The 19,013-nt window shown below is 44.8% G+C and overlaps 1 protein-coding gene and 1 long non-coding RNA gene across 4 annotated transcripts in view; one reads left to right on the top strand and one right to left on the bottom strand.

Moving 5' to 3' along the window:
* The window catches only part of LOC307203804, a 446,600-nt gene that overhangs the window by 273,431 nt on the left and 154,156 nt on the right, over positions 1-19,013 (bottom strand). The window lies entirely within an intron of this gene.
* The window catches only part of ARHGEF12 (Rho guanine nucleotide exchange factor 12), an 88,744-nt gene continuing 81,764 nt past the window's right edge, over positions 12,034-19,013 (top strand). For 2 of the 3 annotated variants that reach the window (XM_079954642.1, XM_079954640.1), the window contains exon 1: positions 12,036-14,003. In XM_079954642.1, the coding sequence (XP_079810768.1) occupies positions 13,972-14,003 (32 nt within the window). In that variant the 5' untranslated portion in view covers positions 12,036-13,971. Of the gene's footprint in view, positions 14,004-19,013 lie in introns of all 3 variants that reach the window. The other variant, XM_079954641.1, reaches the window with a different exon arrangement.

Genomic DNA, 19,013 nt, shown 5'->3' with positions numbered 1-19,013 from the left:
TTAACATCCTCTGTCTTCATTGGGCTGTTCTTGTGTTTCACCCCACATTTCCCCCCTAAGCACTTTTTGTACTTCTCCCATGTCTTCAGATATCTCTAACTTGTCTCTGGATGGTGCCATCATAGGGACCTACACTCAGAAAAATGAGTTTTCCATTACTATATAAGAAGAATATAAGATCACCCAGATAAGAGTTGATCAGGTGATAGATACAGCAGTTCCCCTTTAATGTTTCTGGATTTGATTATTGCTCTGTGTTGGGGACCACAGCTCCCATCATCCCTGACCATTGGTCATGGTGGCTGGGGCTGATGCAGTCCAACAGCATTTGGGGGGGCACAGGTTCCCCATTCCTGCTCTGTAAGTAACATTTCCAAGTCAGAGTGACCATCAGAATTAAAATGTTTTGAAGGAGGTTGATTGAGCTTCTTTGCCAAGATTGCTGATGTGTGGTTCCTCCAAAACCCATTTACAAAGTCTGTTCTTGTGCTTGCATTCAGTAACCTAGATTACATTGTTAGACATGCAGGTGACATTCTATTTAACAAATAGGTCTTATCGCTTGTTCTGCATTTTAAATATTTTTGCAAGGTAAGTGCAGGTGACTGGGTTCACCTGTCTGTGACTAGCATTTCAGAGAGAAGGCTGGATTCAAACACTACCTTGACATGCTAGATTTCCACAGGCAAAGACTTTTCTTTGATATGGAAGAGTGTTCAAATATTTGATCTCCCACTGCCTCCAGCACCTGCCTTCTGAAGCTCAATACCAGGTGTGTCATGCCTTGATATTGTATCTTGGCTCCTACTGACTCATGAAAGGCTCTAGAATCAAGGATGGGTCTCCCCATCCTTGCAATGCTTAAAATAATTTGTGATTTCACTATTCAGAAGGGTTAGCCCAAGGTGTCCTGACCCCAAGTGCGTACAAAGGACAGCATAAAAATACTAGCATAAAAGCACCATGTTTTGAATTACTGTGTAATAATTATTTAATGTTCCACCAGTGATGGGTGTAGCAACTTTGTATTATATTTTATAAAAATAAAAGAGATTTTATGTATGCAAGGCTTGTCATAAAATGTGTGTGCCTCTCCTTTTTCCCCAGGGACACAGATGAAATGGAAACTCAGTCAAGTTACTCAAACTTCCTGGGGAGGCTATTCCGTAGATGAGGTGCTACTACCAAAAAGGCTCTGTCCTTGGAAGACACCTATATAATTTCACTTAGCATGGGTGGCTAGAGAACCTTAAGGCTCAATTAAACATATACAGGAGGGAGCATTCCTTCGGGAAACATGGTCCCCAGTGGGGTACTGCTCCCAGTTTGCCAAGAGGAATCGGGGGTGGGGTAGGGCTCCCTCTGGATCAGTCTCCCCATGTGCAGACTGGGTGTTGATGACTGAACACACACAGATCCCCCAGTCTTGCTCCCATAACCAGCACCCTGTGTTGTATAATCGGTGTTGTTGTTGTTTAGTCGTTTAGTCGTGTCCGACTCTTTGTGACCCCATGGACCAGAGCATGCCAGGCACTCCTGTCTTCCACTGCCTCCCGCAGTTTGGTCAAACTCATGCTGGTAGCTTCAAGAACACTGTCCAACCATCTCCTCCTCTGTTGTCCCCTTCTCCTTGTGCCCTCCATCTTTCCCAACATCAGGGTCTTTTCCAGGGAGTCTTCTCTTCTCATGAGGTGGCCAAAGTATTGGAGCCTCAGATGTATAATTGGTAGGATGCAGTAGATGGTTATACGTACTTTTAAGAACTCACATTCCGCCATAAATTAACTTCCACCAATCTTCCTGTTTGCCCCTCTCCTTTTGACAGGGTCCTTTGCATAGCTGTATCTTGTTCATATACTTCCAGGCTGTAAAGTTCAGAGCTTTCATCTGAGCGGTTAAGAAACAGAGCTTCAGGTCTGGACCATCTCGTGGAAAGCCAGCACCGTAAGCAAATCTGTTCCTTGGATCCAGAGATGAGAGGAGAACATTTAAAAATCTCATGAAAGCTCCAAACATGCTTAGGCAGCTCCTAGTTTCTGCATTGCTTGGTTTGGGGTTGGGGTGAAAGGCTGAAGAAAGCTTTCATTTCCAAAGAGCTCCTCCTTCAAACGCCAAAACAGTTTTCAGCAGACGTTTTTCATTTCTTTAAACCATGCCACTTTGATCTTTTCCGCCCAGACTGAAACGGATGTTTTGTCTGTCTCTGTGTGTGTATGTGTGTGTATGTGAGAGATTGGGAGAGACTGCTCATTGGAATTAATCTGCTGGATAATGATCATTTGTGGAGACCCATGGTGCCATCTGGGTAGGACTTTGGGGCAAATGTCCAGGGACCCACTCAGAATTAGCAGGGTGGACCCCAAATGCACCAAGGATTGCTTGCCACATTTTAAAGCAAAGTTGTGCACATTACTATCTTAAGGAGGAGGCAGCCCGATGCACCGTTAATTCCAGAATCTAAAAACTGATGGGTACAGGAATAATTTGGCTTGTGGGTCTTCCCTTGTTTTGGGAGGTGGGGAGGAACTGGCAAGATTTTGCACTCTTAAGCTTGATGCCATTACCAGATATTGCGATGTTGTGAACTGCTTTGAGATCTATGGATCTATTAATAATAATAGAGTTCCACTGGTTAATTATGTGAAACGAGAAGAAGTACCTCTTTTGTCTGTCCAGAATCTACTGCCCAGTGGGTGACTCCAAGGTCTACTTTCCTCAGCATTTGGAGTATTTGTGAATATTCCATGGTATCACAGCACTTTGGAAAACTTGGATGGAAGGCTAGGAGAGCCTCTGTGTGTTTATATGTTATGTAGGTTGCCAGCTCAGCCTAGTGCTGTGAATTAAGGAGAACTCCATTTTTGGCAGCCATTGCTTAACCATGATAGATTTGCTGCATTATAGAATGAAAAAAGGGAGGCTGCCAATGGATTTTCTGGCAAGCTGAAATAAATGGACGAACCTCCCTTCCCAAACAGTTCCTGCTTCAGCCAATCAAGATGCTTTTCCCTGGAGGTGCTAGATTCGGAGAGATGCTGAAAAACTCAATAAAAAGAACTTTTGGATTCCTTTTATCCTAAGTAGGTTCCAATCCATTTATCAGGCTGTGTGTGTTGAATACTGCATTGTAGTTCAGTTATTCTTCTCTCCTATGTCAATAAATTGAGTCCCACCCCCACCCCACCCCCACATTTTGTTAAGCATACAAGGATTAGTTCCACCACACCCACACCCCAGTCATGCACTCTCTTTGTGTCTAAAACTACTAAAGTCCAAACTGTTTCTAAGAGTTGATTGTTTTGCCACACTCTTTCATTTTAAAATGCATCTCCCGTTGATTCACTGCCCTCTATCCATGAAATATACTTGGAGTCGAGAGTGGATTTCATGCTCTTTATTCAGCTCATAGTGTTGAGGAGGAATGGAAGTTCCCCCAGAATGTCTGCTTTATATCCATTATTTACACAATGGGCCCCACGTGATTGGCTAATTCTGGGATTCTCCTGTAGGCCAATCAGGTTGCGGATTCACTTCCACCTGGAGCTGGATTGGGTGGCTCCTGTCCTGTGGACCAATCAGACTGCTGCATTCTGGATCCTATTGCTCTAGGACCAATCAGACTGCTGCATTCTGGATCCTATTGCTCTAGGACCAATCAGACTGCTGCATTCTGAATCCTATTGTTCTAGAACCAATCAGACTGCTGCATTTTGGATCCTATTCAGCTCAGTACATAACAATCCAGATAACCATAATAATATAATTTATTGGTTTGCTCATATATCTATCTGTCTTTACAAGGCAGCAATGGGGGATTTCCTCCCAATGCAAACAGCACACCTGGAGAAGAGATTTTCCTCCAACCACAACAGGGCATGAAATTGGGGGTGGGTATTCCACTCCACACCTGCTGTGATCTTGGTAATAATCACCCTTGTAACCCAGTTGCAGGAGTGAGAAACTTTTGGGGGAGCACATGTCATTGGTGGGTTGAACCAGATACAACAGTGGGTAGGGTTGCCATATCCCCCCCCAAAAAAGTTATAGGACTTTTTTTATTTTTCATTTATTTATTTATTTTTAAATACTTCCCTTTCCATACACCTGGGTTTCCCCAGACATTTTGTGAAAATCCACCCAGACATCATTAGTCATTATGCTGCCCGATTCCAGGACATGTCCGGGAAAATCTGGACGTATGGCGGCCCTAAAATTGGGTAGAGCAATGCTTGTGATCCTTATCTTTGCAGAGCACTTAGGCTATATTATACTGCTGTGCAGAGGTTTTTGAGGGGCACAAGGATTTATCTATTTTATTTTAATTTTATTTATTTAATTTATATACCGCCCTCTACCTGCAGGTCTCAGGGCAGAAAATAAAAGCACAAAGTACATAATCAAAATAAAAACAACAACCCAATTCTTCTTATTTTTTGGTGATCACTTGTAGCTAAGTAGGATTGTCTTCCATGAACATGGTCTTAACAGTGACTGTGTAAGCCAATTCCACACGTCCTTCCACAGTGGGGACATAGGTTTCCAAGTTTCCAGGTGGGAGTTGATCATGGTGAGGGTTTGCCAAATGTGCCTTCCTCTTAGCTTGTTTCTCCCTTTCGTCCTGAGTTTGAGTGTCTTCAAAGTCCACAACACCTTTGGTAAAGGCTGTTCTCCAGTTGGAGCACTTGCAGGCCAGTGTTTCCCAATTGTTTGTGTTTATACTACAATTTTTTTAAAAAAAATGCCTTGAGAGAGTTGTTTAACTTCTTTTGTTGACCACCAGCATTATGCTTTCCATTTTAAAGTCTGGAATAGAGTAGTTGCTTTGGAAGGCAATAATCAGGCATCCAAACAATATGACCGGTCCAACAATGCTGATGTTGAAGAATCATTACTTCGACACTCATGATCTTTGCTTCTTCCAGTACACTGGCATTAGTTCGCCAGTCTTCCCAAGTGATATGTACAGTATTTTTTTTTTCCAGAGAAACCATTGTTGGAATCTTTAGAGAAGTTGGAGATGATGTTTATAAGTGGTCCATGTTTCACAAGCATACAGTAAGGTTGGTAGTACAATAGCTTTGTAAACAAGCATGTTGGTTTTCCTGCAAATGTCCCGGTCCTCAAACACTCTGCACTTCAACCAGGAGAAAGCTGCACTCGCCAAACTCAAGCAATGCTGGATTTCGGCATCAGTGTTGGCCCTTGTGGAAAGGTAACTGCCCAGGTAGGAGAAATGATTGACACTTTCTAACACTACATCATTGAGTTGGATTTGTGGCACTGCAGAGGGGTTGTTTTGTGCTTGTTGGTGCAGCACTTTGTTTTTTGGATGCTGAGTGATAGGCCAAGCTTTCTGTAGGCTTCTGTGAAGATATTTAGGATGGTTTGGAGGTCATCCTCTGAGTGTGCACATACTACGTTGTCATCAGCATACTGAAGCTCTATGATGGAAGTTATGGCAACCTATTCTTTGCTTTCAGCCTACTCAAGTTAAAGAGCTTTCCATCTGTTCAATATACGATTTCTACCCTGGTGCGGAGTTTCCCTTCGACAATATGTAGGATCATGGCAAAGAAAATAATAAATAGAGTTGGGGCAATAACACAACCTTGCTTAACGCCTGTTCGCACTGTGATTGGTTCACTTTGAAAGCCATTGTTATCTGTGATTGTTGCTGTCATATTATCATGGAGGAGCCGAAGGATGTTCACAAATTTATCTAGGCAGCTGATTTTCAGAAGGACAGTCCACAGAGCATTATGATTTACAGTGTTGAAGGCCTTATCCAGGTCGATAAACGCTATATACAGAGATTGGTTTTGCTCTCTACATTTTTCTTGAAGCTGTTGAGCAGTGAAAGCATGTCCACTGTCCCCCTAGATAGTCGAAAAACTTTTTCAGCAGGGGGCCAGTCCACTGTCCCTCAGACCTTGTGGGGGCCAGACTATATTTTTTTGGGGGGGGGGATGAACGAATTCCTATGCCCCACAAATAACCCAGAGATGCATTTTAAATAAAAGGACACATTCTACTCATGTAAAAACACACTGATTCCTAGACCATCCACCGGCTGGATTTAGAAGGCAATTGTGCTGGATCTGGCCCCTGGGCCTTAATTTGCCTACCCATAGTGTATCTCCCTGGGGAAAGCTGGTAAGGCCTGGGAAGGGGGTTGGGAAGAGTGTTGAGGGTAAGATACAGAGGCCCCAAGTGCAGCGTTTGCCCCTCGGCCTGAAGCTTCTCACTCTTGCTCTACAGTCTACTCTGTGCTATTCAAAGCAGAGGCAAACAGGGTTTATTTAGGAGGACTGGCCTCTGTCTCTCGTCTGCTATGCAGATAGCAATAATGGAAATTTGCAGTACTAAGATCTTCCAGTAGATGGCAACATGTTGTAGAATGCACCCAGTCACTTCTGGCTCTCTTCAGAGGTGGGCAAATTGCACCCAACCGTTCTGCAAAACTCTATTTTTATGCTTCCTGGCGGTTCAGTATGCAAAACTGCTTGCTGTGTGCACTGTTAAACAGGATTTCTTTCTTTCTAATTTGACCTTAAGCTTTGCAGTTATGGTTTCCACCGTTTAACTCCAAGGGAACAAAGGTAGATGAGCCAAAACAATGCTCAAAGATGGCCACTTGCCCAGATCGTTCACCTGGGCTACCATCTGGTATACTAGCCCAGGCATAGCAACATCATTGATTTTTTAAAAGGGTAACTTTCAGAACTCTCTGCTTATCAGGATTTCCTACTTGAATCATTAACATTTCCTCTGTTGGGTGAGCTGGAGGACTATACTTCAGGGCTGGCACACTCATGAGGCAAGGTGAGGCGACTGCCTCAGGTGGCAGGATCCACAGGGGCAGCAGACCCAACCTCTAAGGAATGCATCGTGTCCACCAGAGTATCTGTACAGGGTTGGATTAAAACATGCTGAGGCCCTAAACCATGACAGCGTTCACACTATACCTTTGGAGGATATTCAAGGTACAATCCTTTTCTCAAAGAACTCTGGGCACTGTCGTTGGTTAAAGGTTGTTGGGAACTGTCACTCTTTGAATTCTTTGGGGGAAAGAATGAGCTTGGAATGTGCTTTTCAGGTGTAGTGTGTACACAGCCTGTCAGGTTTAAGAAGCTCCACAGCATTATGGGGAAGTGAAAGTCTATAAACACAGTATGCAGAGCCGGATTTAGGTTTGATGAGGCCCTAAGCTACTGAAGGTAATGGGGTCCTTTAGATGTCCAGCTGTCCTTTGTCAACAGCAAATTGTCACTGTTTTTTGTGTTGAATATATGCTATATGGTCATTTATGGACCTAATAGGTATCTAAACCCATTTGCCACTGTTGCTGTATGTATTTTTAATTTTATTTGTTTTTTACCTTATATTTTGGAAATATAGTTATTTATGGACCTAATAGGTATCTAAACCCATTTGCCACTGTTGCTGTATGTATTTTTAATTTTATTTGTTTTTTATCTTATATTTTGGAAATGTACATCCAGGGTTTTTTTCTTTAATTTTTTTTGGGGGCCCCCAAGAGAGTGGGACCCTAAGCTATAGCTTGTTTAGCTTATACGTAAATCTGGCACTGACAGTATGACAAATAATTGCCCAGACATTTAGTATCTTTTTATTGCATCAAACAATAAGGTCTGATTTAGAGTCTGTTTTCCCTTTATTATGTAAAACACAAAATTAAGTGGTTTTTTGTTTTTTTTTGTTTAGTATTTAGAAACACTTCATAATCAGAGGTCCTAAGCTGTAGCCTACTTTGTTTGTGTGTTAATCTGCCACTGAACCTGCACCCAACTCAGAGATTTAACTGTGAGGGAAATGAAACAGTACACAGGGCTGAACTCTGGTGAAGGAAAACTTGAGCAACTTACCTTAACGGCATTTTAATACAGTACAGCAAAAACTGGGACAGAGATTGAACAAAGCTGGGTACCAGAAAATAAGGACACTTGTATACTATGATACCAATGATAAATGCAAAATAACTAGTATAGATCCCACAAGCCTGAAGACTGCCCACTCCTGCACAGGTAGCAGGCAGGTTTCTGCAAGATCGAGGCCACATTCACACCATACATTCAAAGCAGTAGGATACTGCTTTCAATAGTTATGGCTTCCCTCAAAGGATTCTGGGAACTGCCATTTGTTAAGGGTGCTGAGAGTTGCTAAGAGACCCCCTGTTGCCCTCCCAGAGTGGTTTAACAATCCAGCTCTCTTCCCAGCGGGACACGGGTGGTGCTGTGGGTTAAACCACAGAGCCTAGGACTTGCCAATCAGAAGGTCGGCAGTTCGAATCCCCACGACGGGGTGAGCTCCCGTTGCTCGGTCCCAGCTCCTGCCAACCTAGCAGTTCGAAAGCACCTCAAAGTGCAAGTAGATAAATAGGTACCGCTCTGGCGGGAAGGTAAAAGGTGTTTCCATGTGCTGCTCTGGTCCACCAGAAGTGGCTTAGTCATGCTGGCCACATGACCCGGAAGCTGTACGCCGGCTTCCTTGGCCAATAAAGCAAGATGAGCGCCACAACCCCAGAGTCGGTCACGACTGGACCTAATGGTCAGGGGTCCCTTTACCTTTACCTTTCTCTTCCCAGGGAACTCTGGGAATTGTAGTTCTGTAAGGGGAATAAGGGTCTCCTAACTACTCTCAGCACTATTAACAAACTACAGCTCCCAGAATTCTTTGGAGGAAGCCAGGACTGTTGAAAATGGTGTCGTGGTGCTTTGCAAACCATAGTGCAATGGTGTGACTGTGACCTGAATGGAAAAAACGGCTACCTGCTTGAATCAAGGGTGCCACAAGTGGCTTAGCAGGGTGGGAAAGGGACAACATGCACTTAATATTAACGGGGCCAGTTGAGTTGGTAGAGCATGAGGCTCTTAATCTCAGAGTCATGGGTGAAAGATTCCTGCACTGCAGGGAGTTGGACTAGATGATCCCCACGGTCCTTTCCAACTCTACAGTTCCATGACTCCATTGCAGAATCTAGACACATATAAAAAACTTTGTGAAAAATATGTTTTAAAAAAATACATTGGATTTCCCATAGCTCACCATCACCATCTAGTGTCACATTTGTATCATGCACTTTACAACACACTTAAAAGTATAGTTGATTCTATGAACTGGCTTTAGTCCATGGATGGGATAATCCTGAGCACTGTGCTTAGCCCAGGAATATTTTTTTATCGGTAGCATACCCTCCAACATTTCTCTGATGAAAATAGGGACGTCCAATTCCATAATAATAAGAATTAACAATTTTACTATTTATACCCTGCCCATCTGACTGGGTTGTCCCATCCACTCTGGGTGGTTTCCAACATATATAAAAACATAATAAAACATTTTAAAAACTTCTCTATACAGGGCTGCCTTCAGATGGCTCAGGGGTCAGATAACTCCATACCCTCCTACAGTTCTCTTATGAAAATAGGGACATCCTAAGGAAAAGCGGGACATTCTAGGATCAAATCAGAAACTAGGACAACTTCTATAAATCTGGGGTGGTCCCTGGAAAATAGGGACTCTTGGAGGGTTTGCGGTAGCAAACTGAGCTCACAGTTGTTCCACACAAAAATGGGACTACAATAGGCCAGGGGAGCTAGTTTTCAGTGACTAAGTTTGGGCTGGTGCTGGAAGCTGGAGACACAGAAACTTGCCTTGCTCTGTCCTGGATCCAAGGCTATGAGCTTGGAGCTTCTCTGGAAACCTAATGGGGAAGAAGTATCTGTTGGGGTGTTAGTGTTGTGAACCCCTCTATCTGTTCGAAATTAGCCAGGTGCCAGGGACATTATGCACCTGGCTATTGGCCACGTGATGCGGGTGGCGCTGTGGGTTAAACCACAGAGCCTAGGACTTGCCGATCAGAAGGTCGGCGGTTCGAATCCCCACGACGGGGTGAGCTCCCATTGCTCGGTCCCTGCTCCTGCCAACCTAGCAGTTCAAAAGCACGTCAGAGTGCAAGTAGATAAATAGGTACCGCTCTGGCAGGAAGGTAAACGGCGTTCCCGTGCACTACTCTGGTTCACCAGAAGTGGCTTAGTCATGCTGGCCACCTGACCTGGAAGCTGTACGCTGGCTCCCTCAGCCAATAAAGTGAGATGGGCACTGCAACCCCAGAGTCGGTCCCGACTGGACCTAATGGTCAGGGGTCCCTTTACCTTTTATTGGCCACGTGCAACCAAGTGAAGATGCCTGGGCACCAGGATGGTGCCTGACATCTCCACCATCTGGCTAGCAGGCGCACAGCAGCATCATTATTTTTGCTGCCATGCTATGGCAAGAGTCAGATTTTAACTGGAGCTGACAATATACACAATACATCTTCAGCTTTGTAACCTTGTAAAGGGGGGGGGGGGAAGGTGCCTAAACATTCTGTTAGTGCACCTGTAACCTAGATGAAGAGGCCATATGGCAAATAGCTTTTATATATCAGTTTCTAACACTGTCAAGTTGTATACATGTGTAATAAAACCAAATCTCTTAGAGACATCACAGTCTCCACTGGTCTTCATTCCAAGGGAAATAAGCACTGCAGCCCATGCAGTCCCCTGCCACTTGGAGGTTGGCATGCATGCAACAACATTTTAATGCACGTAACAGCACAGTGCTACTCTAGAGTTCAGTGGGGCTTACTCCTAAGCAAGTTATGGTAAGCAAAGCCATAAGGCTGTGTACACACTATAACCACTAAAGTCATGGTAATAAAAGCCGTAAGGCTGTGTGCACACTATACATTTAAAATTATGGCAAGGAAAACTGTAATAAGGCTGTGTACACACTATACCTTTGAAGCACACCTGAAAGACATTATTTCCCACCCTGTTCAAAGAATTCTGGGAACTGTAGTTTGCTAAGAGTTGCTGGGAATTCTAACTCTGCCAGAAGCAAACTAAAGTGCTCAGAATTCTTTGAGGGAAATAATGTCCTTCAGATGAGCTTCAAAGGTGCCCCAAAGCCCACCTAATTCAGCATCCTGTTCTCCCAGGGGCAAGCTTGCAAGCCGGACTGGAGTGCAAGAGCCCTCTCCCATCCTGTGGTTTCCAGCAACTGGTATTCAGAAATATTATTGCCTCCAGTCATGGCAGATAGTAGCCACTGACAGGCAAATACCTGGAGAACAAGTCTTGTCTGAAAGCCATCCAAGCTGGCGACCATCAATGTCTCCTGTGGGAGTGAGTTCCATAGTTTAACCATGCACTGCGTGAAGAAGTACAGTGGTACCTCAGGTTACATACGATTCAGGTTACAGACTCCGCTAACCCAGAAATAGTACCTCGGGTTAAGAACTTTACTTCAGGATGAGAACAGAAATCGTGTGGTGGCGGCGCAGCAGGAGGCCCCATTAGCTACAGTGGTACCTCAGCTTAAGAACAGTTTCAGGTTAAGAATGGATCTCCAGAACGAATTAAGTTCTTAACCCGAGGTACCACTGTACTTTGTCTGCCCTCAATCTTCCAATATGCAGCTTCATTGGATGTCAAGGAGTGACAGAACAGCACCCAAACTTCCAAACTTAGCATCAGGCAAAACAAAAGAACTTGGGAGTGAAGGGTCTCCTAGGACGCAAGACTGCGCTTTGAACAGTTCACACCACCCATTTCAAGCATCTTCAACTACACATTTAAAGCACATGGCTTCTCCCTACGAATCCTGGGAATTGCAGTTTTGTTAGGGCTCTGAGAAGGGAAACTATGGTTCTCGGGATTCCTTGGGGGGGGGAAGTCGTGTGCTTCAAATGGATACATATTGCTGCTGCTCTGCCCCAATAAGTCGCCTTCTCGTGACAAGAGGAACGTGAGCGACGGCAGCGCAAGGGCCAAAGGAAGACCTGCTAGGTGTGGCCTCGAACGGACTCCTTTCCTTCTCTCTCACTCCTCCCTCACCCCCACCCGCCCACCACGGACTGCGGAGGCGGCACGCTGTGTTCGGCCGAAGAGCCGCGACGACGGAGATTCCAAAACGACGTGTGACGCGTCCCGGCGGAAGGATCCGAGTAATGGAGCGCCGGGAGAAGGAGGAGGAGGAGAGGCGGCTCCCTGAAGTGAAGCGCTGTGTGTGTGTTGGTGGAGGGAAGAATGCATTAAAGAAGTGGCGAGGGGAGGGGTGAAGAGGAGGGGGAACAAAATAGTCCCGGAACCGCCGGAAGAGGCCGAACGGAGCCGAGTGGAGTCGAACCTGGGCCTGCCCCAGCGAAGCCGGCGGGGAACGTCGGCCTGAGGAGAATCTACCCCGAGCGAGCGAGCGAGCGCCGGCGGGAGCGGCGAAGCCGAGTCGGGCCCTCAGACGGCGGCGGCGGCGGCGAGAGGAGGAGGAGGAGACGCGGCCTGTGGAAAGGAGCCCACATTTCTTCCCCTCCCGCTCCGCTTTCTCCCCCTCACATTCCGGACTCGGCGGCGGGAAGGAGCCTCTCCGGGAACGGCAGCTGCCTTCGCTGTTGTTTTAATCTTCTTTTTCCACTCCTCGTCCCAGCCGTCGACGGGAGAGGCTCGGGTGGGTTGCCTCCGCCGGCGAAGCCTCGGCGGCCAAGCGGGCCCCCAAACCGGACTCGAACCGGAGTCAAGCCGGTTCGACGCGGAGGGGCGAAAATAAGGCGTCTCATCTCTCCTCTCACACCCCCCACCCCGCGGCTGCTGCTACGACGACTTCGGGGCGTCCGACCTCCCCACCCCCATCCCGGACCCATCGACGAACTTAGTCCTGTCAGGAAGAAGATGATGCTCTTCGAGGCCTAGAAGAAGAAGAAGAAGAGAGAGAGAGAGAGAGGCGGAGATAGAGGAAAAGGGCGGGGGGCGCGTCGAGAGAGGACCCCCCCCCACCCCTGGCCTGGCTCGTGTGTGTTTTCATACTCCCAATCCCCACCAAAGTAGGGAATATTATGCACCCTTCCCTGAGGGGAGGCTCCGAGGTGCGACCTCAGTTCATGCAAGACTAATTTTCTTTCTCCCTTTAATCAGCCCCAAAGCCTAATTTGGGGCTGGGGTGCGTGTAGATCTTATTTCCCCACCCCTTCTTAGAGGAGGGGGGCTGGTTTACTCTGCTGGGGTTTTTTTGCCCTCCTAAAAGGCAGAGTTTCTCTTTACCCAAGGGAGAAAGAGGAGGTTCTGCCCAGTTCTCCATAGAAGGGCTAAGGGGGTTTCCTGTCTTCCTAACATCCCCCCACCCCTCCTTGGTGGAAACAGCTCAAAAGTGGGACACCCCTACCAGCTTTTCTTGACAATCCTACAGAGAAAGGTCAGCAGGGCCATAAGGGCTAGTGCTGCAAAAGGGGTTTCCCCACCTCGCTCAGAAGGGGAAAAAGAAAATCAAGTGCAGGAGAGAAGTGCCACCCCACACAGTCCCATAGAAGGTCATCAAAGGGTTCTTCAGTTTAGAAAGTGGTGGAGCCCAGAGAAGCAACTTTCAGCAGTGGGGAATTGACCCCAAAGTGTATTAGATGAGGTGTTCCTGCTCTCCCATGGGGTAGTAAGGGTGGGAGGAGGCTAGTTGCTTCCCCACAAGGTTCCCTCACCCCTTTCTTTGGACAGGGATTGCTACGCTATTTGACTTCTTGCTGGTTTGCTGTGGCCTAATGACTTGAGAAGAGTTCTGGAACTGTGATGCCTGGACACGAGGCTTGGGAATAACTTGAAGCAGATGTGTCTGTGTCTGACAGTTACCATCTTGAGGCAACGGCAGGATTTTCAGAGGATTGAATCATGACTTTGAACGCCTTCTCCCATACTACTTGGAGGATTTGGGGCAGAAAAGTTGCTTTGTGGCTTTTCCTGAGCGTACTCTGATATGGATCTTTTGGACAATCGTGAAGAACTGCATTGCTGTTGTTTTTAACTGACTTCACTAGTACTTCTCTGGAGCAAAGTTGGTGTGTGTATGGGAAATTGACAGTAATGTACTTAAATTATAACTAGTACAATGCAGATTGGCTAAAAAGTCGTCTCCTTGCCAAGGGCTCCAATGAGTGGCACACAGTCTGCAATCACGGACAGGTCAGTATGAATAGTGTTTCTGTGCACCTTCTGCATGGACTGCTTGGAGTTTGGTCGGATTTTAAGTTTTAATATTGCAACAGTGGGAAAGGTGCAAAGGTTGACAGCCTTGAGTAAATGAGGTTGGAATTTACTTTTTGAGTTGGCAAGCCCAGCTTTGATCTGATGATGATCAAATCATCTGGGTTAGGTTCTAAATGGATTCAGATAATAGGGTTTTCAAGGCTGCTAGTCACTTGGTCCAGATGTGCGTTCTGGTATACTGTCGTAATAGGGTTACTTCTTGAAAGTATATCCTAACTTCAGTGAAGGGGCTGTATAGAAGATTGATTCATCTTGGGGGTGCAGATGTTTAGTGGGCAGGTCGCTCTGAGTGGAGCTGGAACACACTACGTAATAACCTAATCTATTTCCCAGTTGGCACGGTGGCATTCTTCAGTCTCATAGTTCCTGGCACCCACGGTATTTATTTGGAGCATTGTATTGTGTTTGGACTTATATTTTGTTCTTCAAAATGGGATGCTGAAGTGTCTGTCTTTACAGTAGATCTGCTGTAGTTGGCACATGGACGCCTGTGCTCTCCCCTCTTCCTCTCCTCCTTCCCCTCTGACTCATGTTACTTTCCCTAGCTTCTCTTTGCATCCTATTAAACTGCAACCCCACCCCATTTCCTCCCAGCAATTGGTACTTAATGATACTGACAGTTCTGGAACCTAGGATATGCCCTCTTCATCTGGAGGGAAGTCCTGGTTATCTGGGACATGCAATATGTTGAGTTTAGATAAGAGGTTTCATATTGTGCTTTTATTATTAAAGTCTGCTTCCTCCTCATTAAGTACTAAATTAAAAAACAAAACCTTGGAAACAGCCATCCCTTCATATTTTGGAGTTTGGATGCATAATCATAAAGAAAAGGATGCGGGGAATGAACTTGACAGCTGCTTTTTCTTTGGCAAGTATCTGTTACTCTTCTGGATAGGAATAGTGTTAGTTTGTACTTCATCACCCAATAACATAGGCATTACAAGAAGTGAAGTTTGGTCCAAATGTTTGGCCTTGTGACTGCTGCAGCAGTCCTGAAGAGTTTATTTTGTAGATGAGTCATGGAGTCAACAGGCACATAATCCAGCTCTGTTGATTATCTGAGATAATTTTCTGGGTTTCAGAGCTGGCTACAGAACTGCTAAACATGCTGCTTATTTATGCTTCTAAAATGCTGAACCTTTTCTTTAAAAGCAGCAGCAGACTCAGTTTAAATGCATAATTGGATTTTGAATGCATTTTCTTGTTTGAATCATTCTTCCAGAAAAATGGGAAGAATGCTTTGGATTTTCTTGTACAGAGCATGTGCTTCAAGCTCTAATTATCTTCCTACAAATCTTTTTCGAGCTTAAAAAATAAGTGTAAGTGTTTTGTTTCGGTAGCTTACTGGAGGTTTTGTTAGGCCATTCATTTATTTCATGTTATCAAACAGGTTTTAGTCAGCTAGTAACTGATCTGAATAGCAGAAAAATAGGCTGCAGGTGAGCAGTTATAGTGGAGATGGTTGGTTGCTGAAACAAGGTATTCTTTTTATCATTGTACAGTGGTACCTTGGGTACATACACTTCAGGTTACAGACTCCGCTAACCCAGAAATAGTACCTTGGGTTAAGAACTTTGCTTCAGGATGAGAACAGAAATTGCGCTCTGGCGGCAGTGGCGGCAGAGGCCCATTAGCTAAAGTGGTGCTTCAGGTTAAGAACAGTTTCAGCTTAAGAACAGACCTCCGGAATGAATTAAGTACTTAACCTGAGGTAAAAAGGTAAAGGTACCCCTGCCCGTACGGGCCAGTCTTGACAAACTCTGGGGTTGTGCGCCCATCTCACTTAAGAGGCCAGGGGCCAGCGCTGTCCGGAGACACTTCCGGGTCACGTGGCCAGCGTGACCTCGCTGCTCTGGCGAGCCAGAGCCGCACACGGAAACGCCGTTTACCTTCCCGCTGGTAAGCGGTCCCTATTTATCTACTTGCACCCGGAGGTGCTTTCGAACTGCTAGGTTGGCAGGCGCTGGGACCGAGCAGCGGGAGTGCACCCCGCCGCAGGGATTCGAACCGCCGATCTTTCGATCGGCAAGCCCTAGGCGCTGAGGCTTTAACCCACAGTGCCACCTGCATCCCTAACCTGAGGTACTACTGTATTAAAATAACCATTATAAAAATTGACACATTCTCTTTTTATATTCCTTGTCTTTTTAATGTACACATTCAACTTATCGTATTAGCAACTACTTGCTAATGGTGGTGAAAGCTAGCTTTCTGTCTTCAGCCTGGTGTGCTGTATGACAGGAATCTTGGACTTTTTATGCCACCCTGCTTGACCTCTGTTCTTGAGCAACTTCTTTTCTAATGGTGATAAGGTAATTGTTTTCACGTTCCCACATTCACTTTCCTAAGCTTTGACTCTGAACATGATGCTTCATGAATATATGTCTGCTCAGTAGTTTCCTCTGCTCAGAAAACACCAGATAAATAATGACTTGGGGACTGTCCTATGCTTTATTTTGGTAGGAGACACATAAATGATTCTCTCCCCCCAGCTTTTTTGTTATTATTTAAGAAAAAGAAATGAACAGTTCTGTTATTCCTTAAAGTCAGCTTCAAGCATAGTGCTTCGCAATGTTGTTTACTTGCAATGTATCCAACCTGGCCTTGGTTTGTCATGGACATCAGTCTTCACTCATAGGCTGATTTTTTACCAATTACTCTTGAAGTCCTAGAGATGAACTGGCGAGAAAGGGCTAATTCCCCCATGTCTTGCTTGTGGACCTCCTATAAGAACCTGGTTGGCCACTGTGGAAAAAGGATCCTGGAATAGATGGACTTTTGGCCTGAACTAGGAGGACTCATTCTCTTTGAAATTTATTTCTTACATAGTGCTAATTTCTTCAGTCTGTGTTGGAATAAGCAGGATATAGCTTTTCTCTCTGTTTTTTTTTTTTTTAAATAGAGGTTATGCTTGCAGGACAGGTTGCAGATCAAGGTCTAGATCTGTATGCCAACAGTAACTTTTATTTCCTATTGGCTTCAGATCTGATTACCAGTGTTGATGCTCTTGTGTCCAGAACTGAACCTGCCCATTCTTCTACTTGCAGCCTTTCTAGTTAATCTCATTTATGGTGGTGATTTTTGCCTTATAATGATCATGCTTCCTATATGCTAAGATCATCCAAAGAGACTTTGCTTAGGTCATTTTTTTGGGGTGTGTGTATGTGAAGCCGGGTAATCAGGACTTTCATTGAAGTAACACTTTTCAGAATTCTGGCTCTAGGACTAGTTTTGTCATTATCTTCTGGAAAGTAGTTAAGAGTAAGACATTTTTATTTCAGCAGTATATTGGAAGTTGAAACCAATGCAATTTAGTCAAGTTGGAAATTAAACTACCCACAGGTTGTTTTTTTAATATATAGCTTTATGGCTCTTTTTAAAAAATGTATACCTTTACAGGTTCTGTTTTGATTAACTGAATTATTGTTGTTAAATCTTTGTGTTAATATTTATATAATTTAGCTGCCTCAAGGGCCTTCTTAAAACTGCAGTATATGGCAGGGTTTGAAAAATATGTGTGTGTATCTATATCTCTATATATATATCCATCTCCACCTAACAGTAGGGAGACTCATGGCAAATCTGTTCTCTTTGCCCTTTTATTTTATATATAGTAAAGAAACTTGGGGGTAGGGGTTGAACTGTTTAGAATGTGTTTTAGAACTGACTGCTTCACATTTTCAGTTTTCAAATACTGTATCTGCTTAGAGCTTAGTAATTATTTTTTATCACAATGTATCTTCCGTCCATATACTGAACTATATTATTCCTCTGTTTTGTTCATCTTCCATTCATATACTGAACTATATTATTCATTTCTTTTAAAAATTCCTTCCAGTAGCACCTTAAAGACCAACTAAGTTAGTTCTTGGTATGAGCTTTCGTGTGCATGCACACTTCTTCAGATACAATTACACGCACACTTCTTCAGATATCTGAAGAAGTGTGCATGCACACGAAAGCTCATACCAAGAACTAACTTAGTTGGTCTTTAAGGTGCTACTGGAAGGAATTTTTTTATTTTGTTTTGACTATGGCAGACCAACACGGCTACCTATCTGTAACTGATTCCTCTGTTTTGTTCATCTTTGTAGTAAAGGTAAAGGTAAAGGTACCCCTGCCCGTACGGGCCAGTCTTGACAGACTCTGGGGTTGTGCGCCCATCTCACTTAAGAGGCCAGGGGCCAGCGCTGTCCGGAGACACTTCCGGGTCACGTGGCCAGTGTGACATCGCTGCTCTGGCCAGAGCCAGAGCCAGAGCCGCACACGGAAACGCCGTTTACCTTCCCGCTGGTAAGCGGTCCCTATTTATCTACTTGCACCCGGAGGTGCTTTCGAACTGCTAGGTTGGCAGGCGCTGGGACCGAGCAGCGGGAGCGCACCCCGCCGCAGGGATTCGAACCGCCGACCTTTTGATCGGCAAGCCCTAGGCGCTGAGGCTTTAACCCACAGCGCCACCTGCGTCCCTACCATCTTTGTAGTATGTTTCTTTAAAGGGAGCTTAACATCTCTCCTTATCTCTTTAAATGTTACAGAAGACTATTCTGTAGTTTAAATCTTTCATTGTAATTTAATCTTACTGTATCATGAGTTATATTTAACAAATTTTGTTTATCCTGTTCCTCAAGAGTGTGAAATCAGCACACCTATTACCCTCAGTGAATATCACTGTAATCTTTTCTTACTCATGCACAAAACTTGCTCCTTTTTAATTTTTTCACCTTTTTAAAAAAGTCATACCAAATAAATGTGAAGTCTTAATGACTTCTGGCGCCATTCTTGGTTTCCACTGAGTTAACAGTCAACATACAGATTTTCATGGCCATTGTCTTTGCAGTTACATAACAAAGATAAAAAACAATATTTTTGGTCTCTGCTGTCTGAAAGCAGGCAAGCGTTGGCTTTGAACATCCTATGTTTTGCCAT

Source organism: Podarcis cretensis, assembly GCF_951804945.1.
Source record: "Podarcis cretensis genome assembly, chromosome: 15".
Classification (NCBI taxonomy): domain Eukaryota; kingdom Metazoa; phylum Chordata; class Lepidosauria; order Squamata; family Lacertidae; genus Podarcis; species Podarcis cretensis.
This window is presented reverse-complemented; position numbering and strand designations above follow the sequence as displayed.